Here is a 20,906-nt window from a genome sequence, read left to right as displayed (position 1 = left end):
CATCAATAAATAAAATCTTTGGCTGGTACTTCTAGTCACATTCTACAAAGCACAATAATTCAATCAAAAATCAAAAGGCATATAAAGAAGATTATTGAACACTGTTGAAAAGGTGTGAGTCTAATTATAAGGTGCTTCAGATTTCTTCTGATCACCAAACCAAAAAGGCTTATTTCAGCCTTTCATAAATCAAATATCTTCTTTCTAGAGTGGCAGAAAATTTACATTCCCCTATTGTGTATACACTGGAAACGCATAATCTCACATCCATCAATTACCTATCTGTGGCTCAAAAGGTTTTAAAACCAATGTACTGTCAAGAACTTTGTGGAAATAAAATGTCCCAGAGACAACCAAATGACATTATTTGTATTCTGGGCTAGACTATGGAATTCATCGTTGAATTCAAGCACATGGTGGTGAATTCTGCCGGGTCCACACTGTTTGATTCCTTTGTGGGTACCACCCTCCCAGCATAAGACTGACTTAACGTTCCATAGCAGAGAAGACAAATCACAAATTCATTAATCCATTAGAGTCCAGTACTGTATTCCTACTGTCTACTCTAAATCTTTTGTTAAGCTCTCTGTTAAATGAGCTGTTCAATGGTAATATTTAGATCTTCATAATTATATTTGGATTTTACAGGTCTTAAATCAGCAGGAATTCGGGTTGAATTAAGTTTTAATACCTGACTAATGTGAAACTAAGGGGTTAGGAAACTATTTTAGCTAACGGTTTTTCATTAAAAAAAAATGGGAACTCTCATATATTGAGTCCTTTCCTCTCACAGATATAATCCACCATTTGGCTTTAGAGACAACATATATATATGTATATATGTATGTATGTTTGTGTGTGTGTATATATATATACATATATATATATACATATATGTATATATATATACACACAGCTCGGGGCGAGTGACCCTCCCATTTCCATAGAGATAAAGGATGCTGAGCTCTTCCACAGGAGTCCGCTGCTTTCCTGTGATCCTCATGTGTCAGGAGGGTCTTTTCTCCACAGATTTTCCTGCAGGTCTCCAGGTTGGTTTCTGTAAGGCTATCTTTTCATTTGTCTTATGCTGTTCACCCTTGATCAAATATGCCTCATTTTTCAAAACAAACTTTACGTTTGGAGGGAAGCATTTTCTGCTCATCCATCTGAGATCTGTTGAGAAAACTGCTTTCATACAACTGAGAACATACTGTGATTTTCAATGGTGATTTTCAAACCAGTTTGTAACCTGTTTTTTTCTTCCAAACAACACCTTATGCAGAACCTGGATTTATAAAACAGGCAGAGATAGGCTGCTCTGCCTGCAGCCCCAGGGAGTGGTCCCCCAAGCCACATTTCTCATGGCCTCCTTTCAGCTCCCTGAAGCTGACCCGGAGCCACCTCCTCTGAAACTGAAATTTGTGCCTCACAAATTATTCACCAAGTTGACTCTGGAACGTGCAGGAGGCTGTGGACAGCCAGTGACTTCTGAACCAGTGCTGCCCAGGGTGATGACAGCAGAGCCCCACTAGGGAATGTGGCAGCTTGGACCAGGGGAAGGAACCTGGTAGTCAGCACGGAGAGTCCTGTCTGGCAGGCGGGGTCCGTGGGGGAAGAGGCCCAGAATGTCTCCTGGAGCGGCCGCTCCTGCCTGCTGCAGGCTCTGCTCCCCTAAGACCTTCACCAGGAAGTTGATGTACCTCATGGCCAGGCGGAGCGTTTCGTTTTTGCTCAGCTTCTTGTCAGGAGGGTGAGTGGGGATGAGCTTCCTCAGTTTGGCAAAGGCACTGTTGACGTTCTGCTGCCTCCACCGTTCCCGGGTGTTTGTGAAGATCTTCCTGGTCATGTTGGAGTTCCTGGGGTGGGAAAGAGAAAGGGCCCTGGGGGCCAATACCTCGTCAGAGGCCTGGTGGGTAGCACACAGCCTGCGAGGAACTTGAGATGATCATCTTCACCCAGATTTTAGGAAATGCATTTCCATATTTTCAGGGATTTTGAATCTTCCTTTTGAGAAGGGAAGAAAATGTGGCAGAGGAAGCAGAAGGGTAAGAACACCACACTTCAGCCTTTTTCCCCCTGGCTGTTTTGAAGCCTCCAGTTACAAGGTTGTTTTATCCTAATATCCCCATTCCTTCTTTTATAACCAGCTCTTCCTAATTGTTCAGAATCAAGCACAGTGTAAGACTGAGTACATTTCTGAATAAAATCTATATTTAGCCAATAGGGAGTTGAAGGTGGGTTCCTTAACAACAACAACAAAAAGCTGTGGTGCTAGGTTTCATTTACAAGATAATATTTGGAATGAAGACGGTGACAGCACAACTCTCCCCTTAGCTGGTCGACCTCATCTGGAGGATTGGACCCACCACATAAGAGCTAAAATATCTACACTGGACCACATTTAGTGGAAAATGAACAGGGTGAGGAAGAGTCTTGAAACCTGGGTGTATGAAGAACAGAAGTGGGTTTAGTGTGGCAACAGAAGACAAGAAAAAGCGCAGGTGGGGTGGCGATTTGGCATGGATGGTCGAAGATATCCAGGCTCCCCAAGGTTGAATGTGGATGACCTTTCCAATCCAAGGAGAGGAGATTATTATCATGTATTGCCAAATCTTAACTGTGTCATTTTTAGCTCTGAGAGGTCTGGGCCCCTTTGTTCAGGAGGCTTGGGTTAACATGCATTCATGGGAACGTTTACAGTACATCAGGTAGAATGTCAGGAACTCGCTAGGTGCCTCTCGAGATGCCAGTTCCCCTCCACACCTGCTGTTTGTACAACAGCCCGCATTTCAGGAAGGAGTTGGAGGGTTAAAAATTGGTACATGTGGTAGGGAAGGATGGGCCCATCCTATATGAAAAGAAACCAAAGAAATGATTTGTTGAGGCCCCAGTGACTTGTGAGAAAGCAGGTCCTTTTCTCATTTAAAACACTTGGAACTTGTGCCCCTCAACTTTTCTTCTATCTCAGTGGCCCTCAAACTTGGGCTGCTCATTGGAGTCACCCAGGTTGCACCTCAGACCAATTAAATAAAAATCTCTGGGGGCATCGGTATTTTTTTTATAACTCCCCAGGTAGATCAGCTGGGTCCTCCAGGAAGTAAATGCCAACCTGGAGTTGGATGTACACGCAGTTTATTGGAGGTTAAGGCCTGTGAAAGATAAAACGAGAAGCGAGCAGAATTGGGCAAAGGATGTCTTCAGACTGCAATGCACATCTGACATCTGCAAAATGAAAGCAGGGAGGCGGCAGGACTGGTCAGAAGAGCCTCAGTCGGTGATGCAGACCCAGGAAAGTGGCAGTCAGCCCAACAGGGAGTCCTGGGACAGAGACTGCCTGAAGAGGAGACCCCACTGGGCGGAAATCGCAGGCTCGGCAGCACTGCCGGACTCAGTCATGGGCTGGGGGCTGCGGGAAGAATGGAGGCAGAACCCTGAACACTGAAGGCTGTCAGCTACCCGCACTCCTTGCAGCTAAACTGCAAGTTTTTTCTCGAAGTGAGATCCAAGCGGCACAACTCTGTGTGATCTCAGCGTGCGGCCAGCGTGGAGAACACTGCTCTACTCTCCAAACAGGAGCTCCAAGACCTGGCAGAACTATGTATTAGAAGGAAGCAGTATTGAGGAGATTAAGGGATACAAACTATTATGTACAAAATAAGCTACAAGGATATACTGTACAACACAGGGAACATAGCCCACATCTTATAATAACAATAAGTGGAGTATCACCTTTAAAAACTGTGAATCACTATACTGTATAAAATCTGTAACTTACATAATATTGTACATCAACTATACTTCAATTAAAAAATAAATTAAATTCAAAAATAAAAAAAAAGAAGGAAGCAGTACATTCAGATACAAGATACCTGCCATCCTGGGGGAAAGAACAGAAGGGGTACAAAATGGGGGGGGCACCCTCTCCCTCAGAAGGTGTGTGTTCTTGTCACAGCACGAAACACTAACCAGCTGTGAGGTGCTGCGTAAGTCACTTCTCCTGAGCCTCACTTGTCAAATGGCTTAATGATACCATTCGCTCCTCACAGGGTTGTTGCAAGGATTGAATGAAATACTGCATGTGAAAGCATCCTGTGAACTACAGAGTAAGGAAAATAAGAGCAAAGAGAGCATTTGCTTTGTGCCCCGCACAGCTTCCTTGTATTAACTCACGCTGTATACACACGTGAGCAGCGTTGGTTGCAGTGATGGTGTTGTGGACATTGCTGCGGTTGGCCCAGAGATGCAGACATGATCCAGAAGTTATTTCACTATACAGTGTACTGGCATCTTTGACCTTCCATAGGAACCAAATGATGATCCCAGGTAACTGGAACAAGTCCCTCTCTGTTACCACCAATCCCTGACTCTATAGGAGTCGGCCACGGTGGTGGGGAGGAGGTGGGAGCGGGCGAGTCCCTGTTGTAGTTAAGAATACAGGCTTGGGAGCCAAAACCCTAGTTTGGTTTTTGGCTCTACTCCTTCTAGCTGTGTGACCTTGAGCAATCTCCTAACCTCTCGGTGCTTCAAATGCCTCATAAGCAAAGGGCATCTCAGGGTATTACTGTGAGGACACATAAAATTACATGCGTAAAGCACCTTAGCACAATGTCTGGCACATAGTAAGTGCTCAATAAATGTTAAATGTTTATAATTTTTTAATGAAGGTACTGGGGATTGAACCCAGAACACTGTGCATGCTAAGCATGTGCTCTACCATGGAGCTATACCCAACCCCCCAATTACAATTATTGTATCTACAAATAAAACAGGGAAAAGTAAATGTTCATTGTAATTTATTTTTTTCCTAATAAGAAGCCACAGTGCAGGAGAAAAGGTCTGAGCTTTATTTATGTATTTGTCTCACTCTATAGGAGTTTATGGATGTGTGTGTGTGTGTGGAAGGACTGACCAAACTGTGAACAGTGCTTCCTTAGGGGAGGACAGTGGGTTGGTGGAAGGCAGACAAAGGAGACTTGTGATTTTTATTCCATATACTTTGGTATTATTCTACATTTTTATAATAAGAAAGTATTCATATATTATTTGCTTCATAATAGAAAAAAATTAAGAAAGTTCATGGGCTTTAATGTAGAAAGATCTGACTTTAATCTCAGCTCCCAATTTCCTAGTTATATGATTCTGAAAAAAGTCATTTCTTTAAGCCTCAGTTTTCTTTGGAAAATGGAAACAAAGCCATCATAAGGGTTCTCGTGAGGATTAAATGAGGCACTATATAAAGTGTATAAATATACAGATGAGACACTATGTGCTTGGCACAAAAGTGCTTAACAAATATAAGGGTTCCCTTCCCTATACAGATAAAAATTCTTATTACTCCAGAGAAAAGCATTTTAAAATCATTTACATGCCCCCAGGACATCTCCCCATGCAGATTCTCGTGGACTTTCCTGTTTCTCTCTGGGCTGGAGAGCCCAGTGCTGCGCTAAGAACCTGCGGTGAGCAGAGTCCCGGCAGCCCAGGTGCACTGGCTGGCTGCAGGTTCCCTCTGCCAGCCCCTTAGGTCTATTTCCTTTCTCTGCGGAGACACTCCTAGTTGGACCCATGATCCACTACAGTCACATGCGCTCCAAGCTCTCCTGTCAACACTTACCGACGCTACGGGCTGCTGGACACTGAGGAGCCCACTGCCTTGTGACACAGAGAGGGAAGCCCAGGGGCGGTAGGAGCAGAGAAGCAGCACTAACACAAGCATTCCAGGGGGCTTCCAAACCGAAGGGGCAACCCCCAAGACCTCTTTCTGTGCTGAAATGCCACGATGCCCTGCCTTTGCCTTTTATCTAACCTAAGTCATTTCTAAATAACCCGTGGCCTTTTGATCCACAATGAAAATATGAGCGTTGTCAGACCTATACCCGACTATACCTAAAATATGAACGTTTGAACCTAAATTATCAAGGAGATTTAAAAACTGTCGAGTTTTGTTCACACTGAGGCTGGCTGTTTTGCAGCCAGGGCTGTGGGAGCAAAGTTACCTTTAAGCTTCTCTTGTCAAAAGAGGCTTTGGCTCATTCACTCGTCCCATGGGGGGTCTTTTTCAAGCTGGGAAGAAAAAGATTAGGCAGGATAAACTAACTGGTGTTCTCTTCTAAGAGCGCTCCATCCTATTGTGCCAGCAGCAGACGGAGGAAGCGGGGAAAAGAGAAGGCAGGCTTCTGAATCCTAGCTTGCCATCCTAGGGGGTGCTTAATAATTGCTTGTTGACTTATCCTCAAGTGTGTTACTCTCCTTCTCCACAGGGAGAAACAGAAACCAGTGATTAAACAAACGGAAAAAACTCAAAGTAGAGGTCACAGGAAAATTACTAAAGTACTTATTAAATCTAAGGAAAATGTCATTTCGTGTTTTTTTTCCAGTTGCAAGGACTGACAGCTGCTAATCTTGATTCAGTGTAATTTAACAGCTTAAAAAAATACTCCAGATGCCACAGAATCAGAGAACATCCAACAGATGCTGAGACAGGGGTGAGCTTTTTGTCCTGGGCCACACAGGCCTGTGTGGCAGAGCCTGTGTCCCAGGCCTGGGTATTCACGCAGCTATGTCACCACCGACGCCTGCTGAGTCAAGGACCATAACCCTTTTTGTGCCACAGACTATTCTGGCAGTCTGGGGAAGCCTAGCAATGGATTTCATCTCAGAACAATGATTTCAAATACATAAAGCAAAAAGCCTTTGGTTCCCTTCTCTGAGTAAGATTTTTAAACACATGAATTAAAATACACAGACATATAAAATAACCAATTATACTTAATAAGGATTAAAATAGTTCTAAAATGCAATACAGTAATACCTGTGTATTACTTCTGACTTTTTGAACACATTAAAAAGTTAGATCTGTTACTATAATTTCTAAGGAGTGATACGTAAATGATTTTTTTCAGAAGATCTGCAACATCTGTAACGTGAGTTGAAAGAATAATTTCTTTCTATGATTTCTGTTAATGGCCAAGTCATCAGCACTCCTCGTGCCATTGTAGTTTATTACTCACATTCATAAATAAAGGAAATGCTAAATTCAGATTAAAGGTTAGTGGACATAAAGATGCAATTCTTTTCCTATCCAAATATATAGAACCCTGAATTCTGTCTACACACCCCTGGGGGGAGGGGTGTCGTGGGCCTCAGGTTAAGAATGCCTGGGCAGGAGGAATGTCACGGTAAATTGAATAGGATTATAGGTGTGTACAAACTTCTATTTATACTGTCACCAGGAAGGTAACAGGTTACTGGAGAAAAGAAAAACAATAATGCCCCCAGGAGAAGGTGACCAACGCCCCTGCTTAGGAGGTGCTACTTTTTCCCATGGGTGTTTCTTGGACACAAAGCCCAGGTCAGCTAGAAAGGCTGCAGCACAGGCACACATTCCTACGGTGCCTGTCTCAGGCATTCGGACTCACAAGGCTCTCTTCTCGTAAGACTTTACATTTCTCTTCCTGGTCCTGTGTATTTATCTCTTCTTTCAGCTTTCTTTTAAAAGTAAGTGAAAACACTGTCAAGAAAGAGGGCGCGTGAGAAAGGTGGTTTATATAGCTGCGTTAGAGGAAGGTACCTAACCTCTAACACTAGGCACAGCTTTGCCTTTTGAAATTATTGTAGAAGTAACACATGCTCATTTAAGAAAAAAAAAAAAATCAAGCAGTACGTGATAAAACAACAACAACAACAAAAAGCCCCCCTCGTCTATCTACCTATTCAGTCTCATTCCCCTGCAGTAGCCAGTTTGGTGTGTGTGTATTTATAACACACATATCGTTTTTACAAAATATATGTATCCTTTAAAAATCAGAGTATGTACAATTATGCAATCACTTTTCTCATTAGACAATTCTGCATTATGATGTTCTAAATATGTGCATTTACCATGAATGCCGGCCTTTTGGGTGGGCACCTGGCGCACTGGGAGTGCCACTTGTTCCAAAATGCACTCAACACCTGCACCTTGCTGCCCTCCCCGCCCAACCTGCTGCCCTCGACCGCTTCACTTCCTGGCTTTTCCCTTTTCCTTTTTATAATTTTTGCTCCCCTTGGCAGGCAGTGCCTAACTTATGCCCAAATTCTGACGTCTGGGAAAACATCTCTGCTAAAGTTTGCACCTTCCGGGTATCCTGGAGTCGCTCACTCGAACGCAGAAGCTACCTAAACCGCCCTCGGAGATGCCCTGGGATGTCCCAGGCATTGCATATCAAGGCGCAGTGGCCCAGACAACAAGCTCTACGGGACCAGCCAGGCCCCTCCAGAGCCATGCTACCGCCCCTGACCCGCAGAAAGTCCCCAGGTCTTCACACCCATTCACCTTGGTGGCTGCCACCAAGTCGCCTCTACCTCTGCCCTCCCGGGCGAGTGCCGCCAGGACTCGGGGAGCTGTGCGGAAGACCCGCCGGCGATCAAGACCCGACGGCGCCCACATCCCTCCCGGAGTCCACTCACCTCTTCGCCAGGAACTCGGAGCCCCCGCCGTAGTTGTCACAGTCACTGGCCGTGTGCGCCCTCGCCTGGGCGCCGCGCCTCCGCCGCTGCCTTTATAGGACACCGCTCTTTGTCTCCGGGGGCCCACGGGGGCCCCTTCCTGCCTGGGACTCCCGCCGGTCCCTCCCCATCCCCCGCGACCCCGCTTCCTGGGACCAGCCTCCCTGTGTCCTAGAAACTGAGCAGAGGCGGAATGAGAACCCCGCTTTGTGTAAGGTTTGAGGACGGGAGGGAGTCCCGCCTGCCTCTGCCCTGGCTACAGCAGGTCCGAATCAACCCTCTTCAACGTCTATAGACCTCGGAAAGTCCGTGCCGCGCAGTTAATTCATCAGATGTCAATCATTTAAGCCCCAGTGGATCTCCAACTGTAATTCAAGAATCACTTGCTCAAGAATCATGGGCGAGGGGAGGCAGATCTCAACATCCACAACCAGACCCACCAGGTCATGTTTGCTGGGAATGGGATTGAAAATCTGTGTTTTTACTAAGTATCCCAGGAGATTAAGATGCACAGAGGAGTTTAACAATCACTGCGCTGGACGGATTCCTGGATTTATTCATTCCAGCTTCCAGAGTGCCCAGCATAGGACTCGGTATTTCAGGGCCTCCTCAATGGTCTTCCTGCTTCTGCACTTGCCTCTTTCTGTCCAACATCTCCCAGAATGACCCTATGAAAACCCAAGTCGGGATCCTGTTACTTCTCACTCAAAACTTGTGACTCCCCATTTCACTTAGAGTTAAGCTGAAGTCTTTACAGTGGCTCCCGGGGGTGGGTCTAGCTCAGTGGTAGAGTGCACGCCTAGCATGCGCAAGATTCTGGTTCAATCCCCAGTACCTCCATTAAAAACAAATAAACAAACCTAATTTCCTCCCTGCCCACCAGAAATACAATGGCTCCCAGATATCCTTTACCTGATCTGTCTATTCCTTCTTTCCCTGGAGGGTACTCATCTCCTGCCATTCTGACTTCTCCTGTTTCAGGAATACATCAGGCACCCTCCTGCCTCAGGGCCTTTGCATTGTCTGTTTCCATCACCTGAAATACTCTTGCCCCAAATTATCCACACAGTTCCCTCCCTCACCTCCTTTCATTCATTCAGCAATTATTACTAAGTGCCTATTATGGGCCAGTGCCTGTTGTAGGCACTGGCGATACAACTTCAAACAAAACAGACATAAATTTCTGCCCTCAAGGAGCTGACTTTCTTCAGGTCTTTGTCCATATGTCACCTTTTCAATGAGGATACTCTGACCACAATATCTAAATTTGCACCTTCACACACATAAGACTCTTCATCCTCCTGCCCTGCTTTATTCTTCTCCTTAGCACACACCCCCATTTAGTAATATTTCACTTGTTTACCTTGTCTGTCTCCTCCCCAACCCCAGTGAATAGGCATTCTTCAAATGTTGGTTGATAAAACGAATGGATAAGAAATACATTTTTAGGCATCGCGCTCTCTGAAGGATCCAGCATAGGATTTGGCACAATAAATTCACAAATGCATGAAAGCTTAGTGGATAAAAGCAAAGGACTTTGGAGTTGCATTACCCAGGTTGAAATCTCTGATCTACCCACTTATGTGATCTTAGGCAAATACTATCATTCCTCCCTGCCTCAATTTTCTTATCTGTAAAATGGGGACAATAATAGGATCATTAGGAATAAATGAGAAAAACAAAACAGGTAAAGAATTTAGCACTGTGCCTAGCATACAGACTACTGTACATTTTACTGTGGTAAATTGTATTATTGTTACATCTACTGGCTCCCTTCCTTGTGAGAGGATTATATAGGTAGGATTATATAGCCCTGCCCACTCTCCCTGACTGGCAGTGCTTTCCCTGTAGATGAAGGGAGAGCACTTCCCTGCTCCCCACCACGCCCCACTAGCAGGCTTGGCCATGTGACTTGCATCAACCAATGGAACGTGAGCAGGCTTGACATGGTGGTGCTGGAGCAGAACCTTTATGAGTGATTCTTGATTGGGCTCAGTCATGAGGAGGTAATGTTTGGGGTTGCTCTCTCAGCCTGGAAGTCATGGAGCAAACCCATAGCCAACCATAGCCCTCAGGTAACATGAGTGAGGAATAAATCTTTGCTGTTGTCCCCTTCCCCCCTCACCCCAAAATAAATACAGATCTTATTATAAATAAAAAAAGCTGTTGCACAAATTATTAGGTTCTCAGAGGGCAGGAAAGTGAAGAAAATCTGTATGTAACTTCAAGGAGTTCACAGTCTTTAGGAGGAAGAGGATAGGACAAAAATAGCGAAATACAAGATAAACAGTCTTGAGTGCCAGAGAGTATGAAACTGGAGTTAGGGAGGCAAAGATTCTAGCTGGAGGATCAGCGATTGTTCGTGGAAGGGATGTCTTTAGGCAGGGCTGCCTCTGACATTTGTGGGGCCCAGGACGAGGGTACAAATGGAGACTCCTGACTCATCCCCATCCCCAACACAGCTCTGTCCTGCTCTGTGAAGGACCTTGTGTATATGATACGGACGCCTAGCCCACATAGACTTAAGGGAGAGCCTTGTGCAGACTCTGAAAACAGGCTTGGGGCCATTTGAGCGGAAATGTAGGGGTTCTGGATACACAGAGTATGGTCTGGATTCAGGGGTCCTAGAAACCCAAAGTGTGGCACCTGGTGGGCACTGGAGGAGGGCCAGAGCAGGGCCATCAAAGCACAGAACCCAAGACAGGGGCCTGGGTGGAGGAGTGGGAAATGCTGGGTAGCAATTACACATATAGGAGTGGAGGAGAGGGCAGCCCATGTGAAGGCAACTGTGCACCTGGAACATGGGAGTGATATGTTTAGATTTACAGGTTATAGGGAGGCAGTCAGAGGATAGATTGGAGGATGCGTAGGAGAGAATTAGCAAGTCAATTACGCATAGGCACAAAAGATGCCTTGAAGAACATAATCTAATATTTGCAGTTAACTTTGTCCTGATTTGTCCTTTCTGCTGGGCAGTCTTCTTTGTGTGCTGTGGAGGGGAACTGCTGCCTCCCGGTGCCTCGTGGTGCTCATGCTTTTCCGGCCTGCCTACTGCATCTCAGTTCTGATAGAGTGCGTGTTAAGATTTTAAACCCAGAACCTATATTGCCCTTTATCTCAGCCAAAAACCTGTGAGGTAATGTATTCTTAATGGCACGTTCTACAGTTGTAAAAAAGAACTGGAGTAACTGGGTAACAAGATTGGAAATGTGTGAGGCTAAGTGAAACAACAATAAGTGTAAAATAGGATCTGTGTATAACTGGACAAGGACAGAGAGACAGGACGAGGGGAAAGATGAGTTCTACAGAGAAAGGAGCACAGGTGCGTTGGCACAGTGGAACCAGGGTCAGCATTCGTCTCTTCCACGCTATTGTTGGTTTTATAATGTTTGCATGGGGTGGGGGAACCATTTTGGTGCAGCAACCCACTAGCAGCGATTTTTCAGAGTGACGGGCCCTCTCCCATCCTGGTCTCCCAGTGTGGAGCATTTTAGGGGTGAGGTCTTGCAGGGGAAGGGGCTGGAGTAGGAATTTACATAATCCGATTACTGGGGGATTAGGTTTGGGCAGCTAAACGCCTCTGTGTGCTTGAGCTAAAACCCTTACTATTCATGGCTCTCACCGCCCCCTGGAGAGACTGCACCTGCGGGCTCCTGGGGAGGGACGAGGGGGCTGGGGAGGGAAGGGAAGGTCACTACAAGGGCTCAGGGCTCAGCATTGTCAGGCTCTCTGGTTCTACTGGCTTAACTGATCTGTCTGGACTAGCCTGTGAATACTGGATCTCTAGTCCTGCGTGCAGGTTGTCAGCATCGGGAAAGACCAACCTAGGTTTTCAGAAGGGATTTCTGTGAGCCTAGGTGGTTGGGGGCCAAGGCCATTCTGGCTAGAGGTCAAGCAATAGCTCTATCCAGTCTCAAAACTCCCTTCTTCTCCCCTCATTCTTAGCCGCTTTCCCTCTCCCATTCTGCATATCCAGCCCCCAGTGCATCCAGCTATTTCTTCATTTATCCAGTCATACACCATCCCTCCTTCCACACATCTGTTCTTAAGCTTCCATCCACTTACTCATCACACAAATTACCTGGTTCTTGATAGTTAATAGAATTTACTAGTAAATCCTAGGGAGGTTTTGTTCCTTCAAGTGTTTGACATTTCAAGTCAATTTTGGCATTTTGACATATAAACTTTGACACTTTCACATTCATTAATAAAGCGTTATATACATTTATTCAAAGCTTTGAAAAGTATCTCTGCATTTATGTTATCACCTTCCTCATTCCTCATGTTATGACTTCTCTCTTCCTCATTAGCTTCGCAGAGCTTGTCCATTTTATTTTTCTTTTTAAAAAAACTACCTCTGTGGGTCATCATTTTCCCAACTTCCTACTGTATTAATTTCTACCGTATCTTTTAATTTTTTTAATTTTTAATTTTTTAAGACTTTCCAGGTTTCATCTTTTTTTTTTAATTAAGGTAACTTTGGTTTACAATATTATGTAAGTTTCTTGTGCACAGTAATGTATTTTGAATTCTGCACTCACTACGGCGTGCTCATCACCAAAAGTTTAGTTTCTCGTTTGTTGCCATACAGTTGACCCCCTTTAGCCATTTCACTCCCCCATTCCCTCCTCCTCTGGTAACTCCCACTTTGTTCTTTGTATCTACATGTCAGTTTTGGTTTGGTTTGGTTTTTGTTTTTTTTAGTATTTCACATATGAGTGAAATCATACTGTATTTGTCTATCTGACTTACTCCATTTTCTACCATATTCTTATTAAATCTGTTCTTTCTCATTTGCTTATGTTTATTTTGTTCTTTTTCCACCTCCCATTCTTAGAGTGTTTACTTTTATTAATTTTCATTCTTTCTTGTTTAGTAAGAAAAGCATTTCAGGCTATGATTTTCTTCTGATATATCTTTAGCGTCATCCTGCATTTCCACTTGCAGTGTCTTTGCCATTCGTTTTAACATCTGTTGTTTATTTTTATTTTTGAAAGTTTTTTAAGAATTTCCTTATTGTATTTTTTGGTAACCATTTGCTATTAATTTCTAATTTTATTGCAGTGTAGTCAAAGATAAGCCCTGTGTAGTTTTTGCTTTAGGGTATTTATTGAGAATTTCTCTTTGGTAAAACATATGAACACCTTCTATAAATGATTCATAGGTAACAGAAAAGAAGGTATATCCCTGTTTGAAAAATAAAATGTTTTTAATACATATCCATTAAATTAATCCTCTGTGTTCTTGGGAATTTTGCTCTGTTTGATCTGTTAGAGAGAGTTGTGTGAAAATCTCCCACTACTGTTTCATGTCTGTTTCTTCCTTTTTGTTTTCTCCAGCAGTGTTTGCTTTAAATTGTTATACCTTGAGATACAATGCGTTTGACACATAAAGACTCATAAAAGTTTTATTGACTTAGAGAATTGTGCCCTGTGTCAATACAAAATGACCCTCTTTGCCTTGCTTTTTGTCATGCATTCTACTTTGTTTTATATTATTACAACCCAGGTCTTTAAATTTGCATTTTCCAAATAAAACTGCATATTTTTTACAACTAAATTTGTGGGTGTGTGGGTGTGTCTCTTGGTCATAGGTTTTATCTTTCTTTGAAAGTTTATTTGGAAAATTTAAATTCCTTTGAATCCTCTGGGTTTTTGTTTAAGATGCCCCTGTTTCCATGTTGAATTCTTCAAAATAAGTCTCATTCTAGTTTACTTGCTGTTGCTGAATGAATGCAGGACTCATTTCTCAAAACAGCTGCCTCCAGCCTGCCCTGCTTCCCATCAGAAGTCACATGATTGTTTCTGTGAAGCGAAGGCTTCTAAGGCTACAGAGGGAGTTTTTGGTGAATATTTGTTTTTTAAGAACATCCTGACCGTTGTATGGAGGGGGCCAAGAGATGATGTGAGGAGACTAGGACACAGGAATACAGGTGAGAGGGGACAATGGCTTGACCTTGGGGATGGCATGAGCACCAACTCGGGGTCAGACACCGAATTCTCTACCTCTATTATGTGGTCCCAAGTACTAGGTGTCATGCTAGGCATTTCACCCCATCTTCTCATTTAATATGAGCAATTACATATTTTGATTATAAAGTTACATAACAAGAAGTTATTATCCTAGACAAAGCAAGATATTACTCCCAAATAATTTAGTTCTCAAATAAACTTAGTATTTAGGGAAATACTATAATGTATGTCCAAAGAAACACGCCTTCACATGCAGCTGACTCTGCTTTACTAGAAATTCTTACTCCAACATCTTTCCAGAGCCAGCAGAGGCTGTAAATTCTCACGGATGTTAATGTCACTCCATTCACAGGACCCACAGGGCAACCGAGTGATGAGCTCACCCTCCTCTGAGGCCCTTCCTGCCTCCCCTAATTTAACCTCCCCCCGAATAAAAAAAGAACACAGCAAGTAACTGCATTATGATGAAAGCAAGTGATGTGGGAAACCAGGGCATGTGAGAGAAGTACACTGACAAGGCTCACATCTCCATCCAAGAATTTGGATGGAGGCCAGAGGGGAGAGACCTTTGGTCTTCTCTCATAAGAAAAGAAGAGATATAGCTGTTTCATCATCATTTGAGGACTTCCCTGAGGTCATTCCCTAGTCATGACAGAGAAGGAAAGACACTAGAATCTTTAGACCAGAGTCCCCGAGGCACACAGGTTTCATGGCCCTGGACGCACTCATAGTTAGGAACAACAAAGGAAAAAATTATACCAGTTTAGGAAGAAACAAACCTGCTGTCCACTGGGTTTCTTCCCCTGCAGCACACAGTGACTTTCGCTGATGAAGGAGGAGAAACGATATTACCCTGTAAACAAAGTTATCCTTACCTGGAAGCTTGCCACGGCCTGCCGCTTAGTCCAGGGACCAGACACCCTTCATCTAAGAAGCAGCAAACGTGGAACCTCAGGTATGGATGGCCCTCAACTGGATCCAAATGTAAGAAGCCCTGTTTGAATTAAGAAGGGGGCGGGGAGAGTGATCCATCCCCAATCCGGAATCAGATTTGCAAAGCTTCAACTGCCCTGCTGATGCCCTTTCCTCCTGTCTCCCCTCTTCCTCGTCTGCTGTCTAACCCTGCGCCCTGCAGAGGATAAGTACAATGATGAGGTTACTGGCTTGGACTGTAAGAAGAGGAATCTGTTAATTGGTTTAGAGGGTCACCGCTGCTTTGTAACTTTCTCAGTTAAATTCTGGCTACTTATTTTAGAAATAAAAAGCTGACCAAAGTGGGGAGGGATAGCTCAGTGGCAGTGTACTTAGCATGCACAAGGTCATGGGTCCAATCCCCAGTACCTCCATTGAAAAAACTAACTAATAATAAATAAGTAAAAATAGACCTATATTACCTCCCCCCAAGGGAAAAAAAAAGCTAGTCAAATTGCAAAAAAAAAAAAAGTACTCTTCTGGGCCTGTTTTCTATAAAATGGGAATAATAAATAAAATACTCATTGATATGCTGTGGACTAAGTGGGATAAGGAACCGAGAAATACCAAGTGGAAGGCAGTTCAGTGCAGTAGCTAAGAGAAGGCCTTATATTAGGCTTTGGAGGCAGCTGACTGGTGTCTGAATCCCTGCCGACACCAGCGGCCATCCTGGGCAAGTTACTTAACCTCCCAGTCTCAATTTTCTCAGCTGTAAACTAGAAATAATATAAACCTCATGGCCTATTGTAAAGGTTCAGTGCATGAATGTATATAAAGTCAGTGATTTGGAGTAGGTGCTGTAAAACGGTGGTAATAGGCATCCAATAAAATCATAGTTGCTCAATAAATAATCACTTTATTTTTATTCCTAGAAACACTCTACCCAAAAACTAGTTGGGGAAGATGAAAACATGCCTCTAATTTCCTCCAAAGGGTACTTTGATTTTTTTCTTTCATTCGCCCAACCCAGTACCCTGGCTGTCACCTCTCTCCTTCCAGTTGCTTTGGGTCCTGTGCTGCTAAGCAGCATTTATTTCCTTTCACTGTTTGAAGCAAACAGAGCCCAGGGCTGGATGAGGGAGATGTCAGAGAGGGGAAGGAAAAGCTTCTCTTGAGCATTAGGCTCTCTCTTACAATTAATTTCCACACTCCAGCTCCCCGACCCAGGACCCCTTGGTAACACACACACATTTCCCCACCAAGACACCTGGTGTTCAGGCCAGATGGGTGTTTCTGTCCAGAGCAAACGTTGACCATTGCAGCAGAAAGCAGGACGCATAACTGCCTCAAGTGAGTGGGCTTTTCTTCCCATAGTTACCAATTAGCGGGACACAGCCCTGGGTGTGCCCAGCTGCTGACACTCTCAAGACCAGGCTGGCTTAGCCTCAACTTTGTAGTCCTGGAGCTGTGAGTCATTCTGTCTCCAGCCAATAAACCCAAGAGCAGTGGGAAAGGCAGGGTGGTGGGGGTGGGCAGAACCAGGTACTGGAGAAAAGAAAGAGACTAGGGTGTGACTCCCCTTTTCCTCTTTATATTCTCTGGTCTTTTTGTAAGAGACATGATTTATCAATGGGTCCCCTAGATGAGGATTTAGATGCTCTGTGGGCAGCAGATAAGGGTGCAGCCTTTTTGCAGAAAGTAAATTCATTGAATACTCCCCATAAAGTCAATAATGTCAGGCTTATCAGCTGTCCTCATTCCTCACTCAGCCCCCTGGGGACCAGGACTGGACATAAAGGCCACAGCTCCAGGGGCTGGAGAGTGGAGGTGCAGGATTGGGCTGGGGCGGGGTGGGGAGGGGTTGCAGCCTGGGCTGAATTTTAGGCAGGTGGGGGCAATCTGCCAGGCCTGAGCTCCCAGAGCCCTCAGCTTCCCAGACTGACAAATCCCAAACCAAACACATACACGGAGGGGATGAGGGAGGCACCCCCCCTTACCCCTCAAATCCAGCAGATGTTTTCAGGAGGCTCCCCTGGGGCTTCTTAGGAAAATTAAAAGATGTTACTATAAATCTAACCAATGAAAAAACCTTCAGAGGAAACCCTGACGTCTCATCACAGTTCTCACCTGTGCTTTTCATAACACAGATACTTTCGCACTACTCAAGAGCACATCCATCTTTTCTAGCTGGTAGAGATTTGGTTTCTTTGTAAATTGTCTGAAACAAGTGGGTTACCAGCTGGGATTTCAGACCTGATTCTGAGACTCACAGTGTAGCCGAAGCTGACTGTTTAACAAGATGCAACATGTACTTGGCTCCGCTCCACTCACCGCCCCCATGATCCCAGCAGATGGGGTCTCAAGCCTTCCCTTGGAAGCTTTGCTCCTAGTATAACCAGAAAGGCTCCTCTTTACCCTTTGGGGACCAGAGTCTCCAGAGGTGAACAGATGATAGGGAAATTAAGACCCAGAATTGAACACCTCAACTGGGCCCATATCCTTTCCTGGCTTCTGCTTTCCCCAGCTCCCAGAGCTAAGCCCTGTGTTGTCCCCCCAGGGAGAGCCTATCCTGTTCTGGCTTTTAACCGAAGCAGCAGGTGTAGAAATGACTTCAGTGCAAAGGGAAACCTCCTACGTTCCTTGATGGAAATTTAATTTTGTGCAGCCCCTATGGGAAACACCATAGGAGGTTCCTTAAAAAACTAAACATAGAGTTACCATATGATCCAGCAATCCCACTCCTGGGCATATATCCAGAGAAAACTCTCATTTGAAAAGATACATGCACCCTAATATTCCTAGCCGCACTATTTACAATAGCCAAGACATGGAAGCAACCTAAATGTCCATCAACAGATGACTGGATAAAGAAGTTGTGGTATATATATATACAATGGAATACTACTTAGCTATAAAAAAGAATAAAATAATGCCATTTGCAGCAACATGGATGGACTAGAGATTATCATACTAAATAAGTCAGACAGAGAAATACAAATATATGATACTACTTATATGTGGAATCTAAAAAATAGTATATATGAACTTACTTACAAAACAGAAAGAGACTCACAGACATAGAAAACAAACTTATGGTTACCAAAGGGGTAAGGCTGGGAAGGATAAATTAGGAGTTTAAGATTAGCAGATACAAACTACGATATGTAAAATAGATAAACAACAAGATCTTACTGTATAGCCTAGGGAACAATATGTTAATATGTTGCTAACCTTTAATGAAAAAGAATATGGAAAAGAATATATGTATGTATATGAATAACTGAATCACACCATGCTGTACAGCAGAAACTAAAACAACATTGTAAATCAACTATATTTCAATTAAAAAAAAAAGGGGGGGGAGGGTATAGCTCAAATGGTAGAGCACATGCTTAGCATGCATGAGGTCCTGGGTTCAATCCCCAGTACCTCCTCTAAAAATAAATAAATAAATCTAATTACCCTCCACTCCCCCACCCCAAAAAACTTAAAAGAAAAAAAGAAATGGCTCCAGCCTCTTCCCCATATGACCACTGTGCCCCCTTGTGTCCCCACTCCCCCACCCCTTTCCAGAAATTGCCTTCATGTCTTTCCCAGAACCTAGGACCTCACTATCAACTCTCCTGCCCCAATTTATCCAATTGAGTCTTGGCTCTCAAATACCTGTCTAATTCCTGGACTCCCCTGGATAAGACCCTGCCCTGGTCCCAGCATGCTTTCTCTCTGAGGCCTGCCACACTGCACATGAACCCCACTTCCCAGAACACTTGGGCAACACTGCTATAGATGTTCTCTGGTCTCCTACTATGATATGAGAGAAACCTGGCTCTTAGCAACTTATGACAGAATATGAGGAGAGGACAGCTTCTTAAAAGCTAAGCCTCTCTCTCTGGGGGCTTACCTTTTAGTTTTTCTGCTAAGCAGGATCTGGCTGGGTTAAAAGGTTGCACAGTTTAGGCTCCAAAACAAACTCTTACACACTCCAACTATGAGACTATCATTCTTCTAAGATACCTGAAAGACATTTGGTGGTAATACATTTTCAGAAAATTAGTCCCTTGGTCACCTGTCCTGCAACATTCTCTAGAAAAGATTCTTCAAAGTATTGAGACTAACTAGAACAACAAAAAAATTGAATTTAGAAGTTTGTTTTATATTTGTTTTTTCCAGTTTTCCCCATGTTTATTGATTTACATAGTGTTTATAATACTGTAGAAACATGTACTTTTATAAGCAAGAATAACTGAGATGAACAGGTTTGGGAACAAACACAGTTGCCTTGTTATGTGTACCACTCAACTGACTGGGCTAGAAATGTGTGAGATGTAAGAAAGTAGTCCTGCAGCTTCATGAATTTTAAAGTTTAAAAAAAAAACTGGTGATATATATGAAATTAATTAGTTACAGAGACCTAAGAACAATGACACCAGCTGCCAAAGGGATTTTGCTGATAAATCTTATTGGGGGAAAAGTCAACTATAAAGGACACAAAAGAATAATGAGAAAAACTTTAAAGAGATTTATTAAATTTATTTATTAAGTTTACAGAGCAAATCAATAAAGAATTGGAGGGGAGCAAAGAAGAAAAACAAAACAAAACCCTAAAAATCTGTCTTCCAAAATTTGAGACAAGATCATTCCTTCTGATTTTATTATGAATGTTTGTAAAATGTTTAAGGATACTCTAGTAAAATCATATTCAAACAATGGTGCATAGTAGTCATTTAAAAAGAAAACCAAAGAAGAGACAACTACAGTATTTGGTGTTTTCACTACTTAAAATTTGAGCCATCTTAACATCTATGCAGTGATATCTCATTATGGTTATAATTTGCATTTCTCTGATAGTTAATGATGTTGAACACTTTTTAAAAAGTTATATTGATTATCAACATTATAGTCCTGTATTTTTACCTATTATTAATGACTTGTACTCCTTCCAGAATATGTTTTTACATTAGCTACCTTTACTTTGCAGTTTGTATGTAGTTTTGGTACTTGCTACATGGGGGCCTGACTACTCAGGGAAACTTTCTTTACTGAAGAGGAAGGTGTCAAGTTAGGTTAGAAATAAAAGCAGTAGTAATTTTCATTAAAGGTGGAAATTTTCCCCAAATCTCCAGAAAATAATACATTAAGGAAGAGGGATATGCTGAAATTCAGCAGATTTTGTACTTCTTGTGTCCAAAGGAAAAAATAAGAGCCCAAACCACAAAGTGTGCTGAAGCAGAGCTGAGGCACCAGCTGAACACCTGGAAAGTCTGACTACAGAGTCACCCTCATACCAGTGACGACACAGAAAGTGGTTTCTAATTACCAGCTGAGCAAGATCTGATTTATAAATATTTACTTCAGGAAGAGCTCATCATGTGTTCAAGGGAGAAATTACACAAAGAAAAATGTAACTACTCCACCCCCCAGTTTTATTGAGATATAACAGACATATAACATTGTATAGGTTTAACATGTACAACATAATGCTTTGATACATGTATAAATTGTGAAATGATTACCACAATAAAGTTAGTGTTAATTCCA

The 20,906-nt window shown here is 43.3% G+C and overlaps 2 protein-coding genes across 3 annotated transcripts in view; both read right to left on the bottom strand.

Annotated features, from left to right (window-relative positions):
- Positions 1-8,783, bottom strand: TAL2 (TAL bHLH transcription factor 2). Its single transcript, XM_032478121.1, has 2 exons — positions 8,446-8,783; positions 1-1,880 (listed from the first exon to the last, which is right to left on the bottom strand). Exon 2 carries the CDS (start codon positions 1,844-1,846, stop codon positions 1,529-1,531), a length of 318 nt encoding a protein of 105 aa, XP_032334012.1. The 5' UTR covers positions 1,847-1,880; positions 8,446-8,783; the 3' UTR covers positions 1-1,528.
- The window catches only part of FKTN (fukutin), an 80,062-nt gene continuing 60,982 nt past the window's right edge, over positions 1,827-20,906 (bottom strand). The window contains exons 11-12 of one of the 2 annotated variants that reach the window (XR_004319376.1): positions 15,332-15,450; positions 1,827-1,880 (exon numbers count right to left, since the gene is read on the bottom strand). Coding sequence is in view for 1 of the 2 variants with exons in the window: in XM_032478119.1 (XP_032334010.1) it covers positions 19,366-19,382 (17 nt within the window). In the remaining variant the exon portion in view is untranslated. Of the gene's footprint in view, positions 1,881-15,331; positions 15,451-19,269; positions 19,383-20,906 lie in introns of those variants that run through there. The other variant, XM_032478119.1, reaches the window with a different exon arrangement.

The sequence above is a fragment of the Camelus ferus genome, chromosome 4, assembly GCF_009834535.1.
Source record: "Camelus ferus isolate YT-003-E chromosome 4, BCGSAC_Cfer_1.0, whole genome shotgun sequence".
Classification (NCBI taxonomy): domain Eukaryota; kingdom Metazoa; phylum Chordata; class Mammalia; order Artiodactyla; family Camelidae; genus Camelus; species Camelus ferus.
This window is presented reverse-complemented; position numbering and strand designations above follow the sequence as displayed.

Bases quoted from the DNA above. Each gene is read 5' to 3' on its own strand.
- TAL2 (XM_032478121.1), bottom strand. From the start codon at position 1,846: ATGACCAGGAAGATCTTCACAAACACCCGGGAACGGTGGAGGCAGCAG.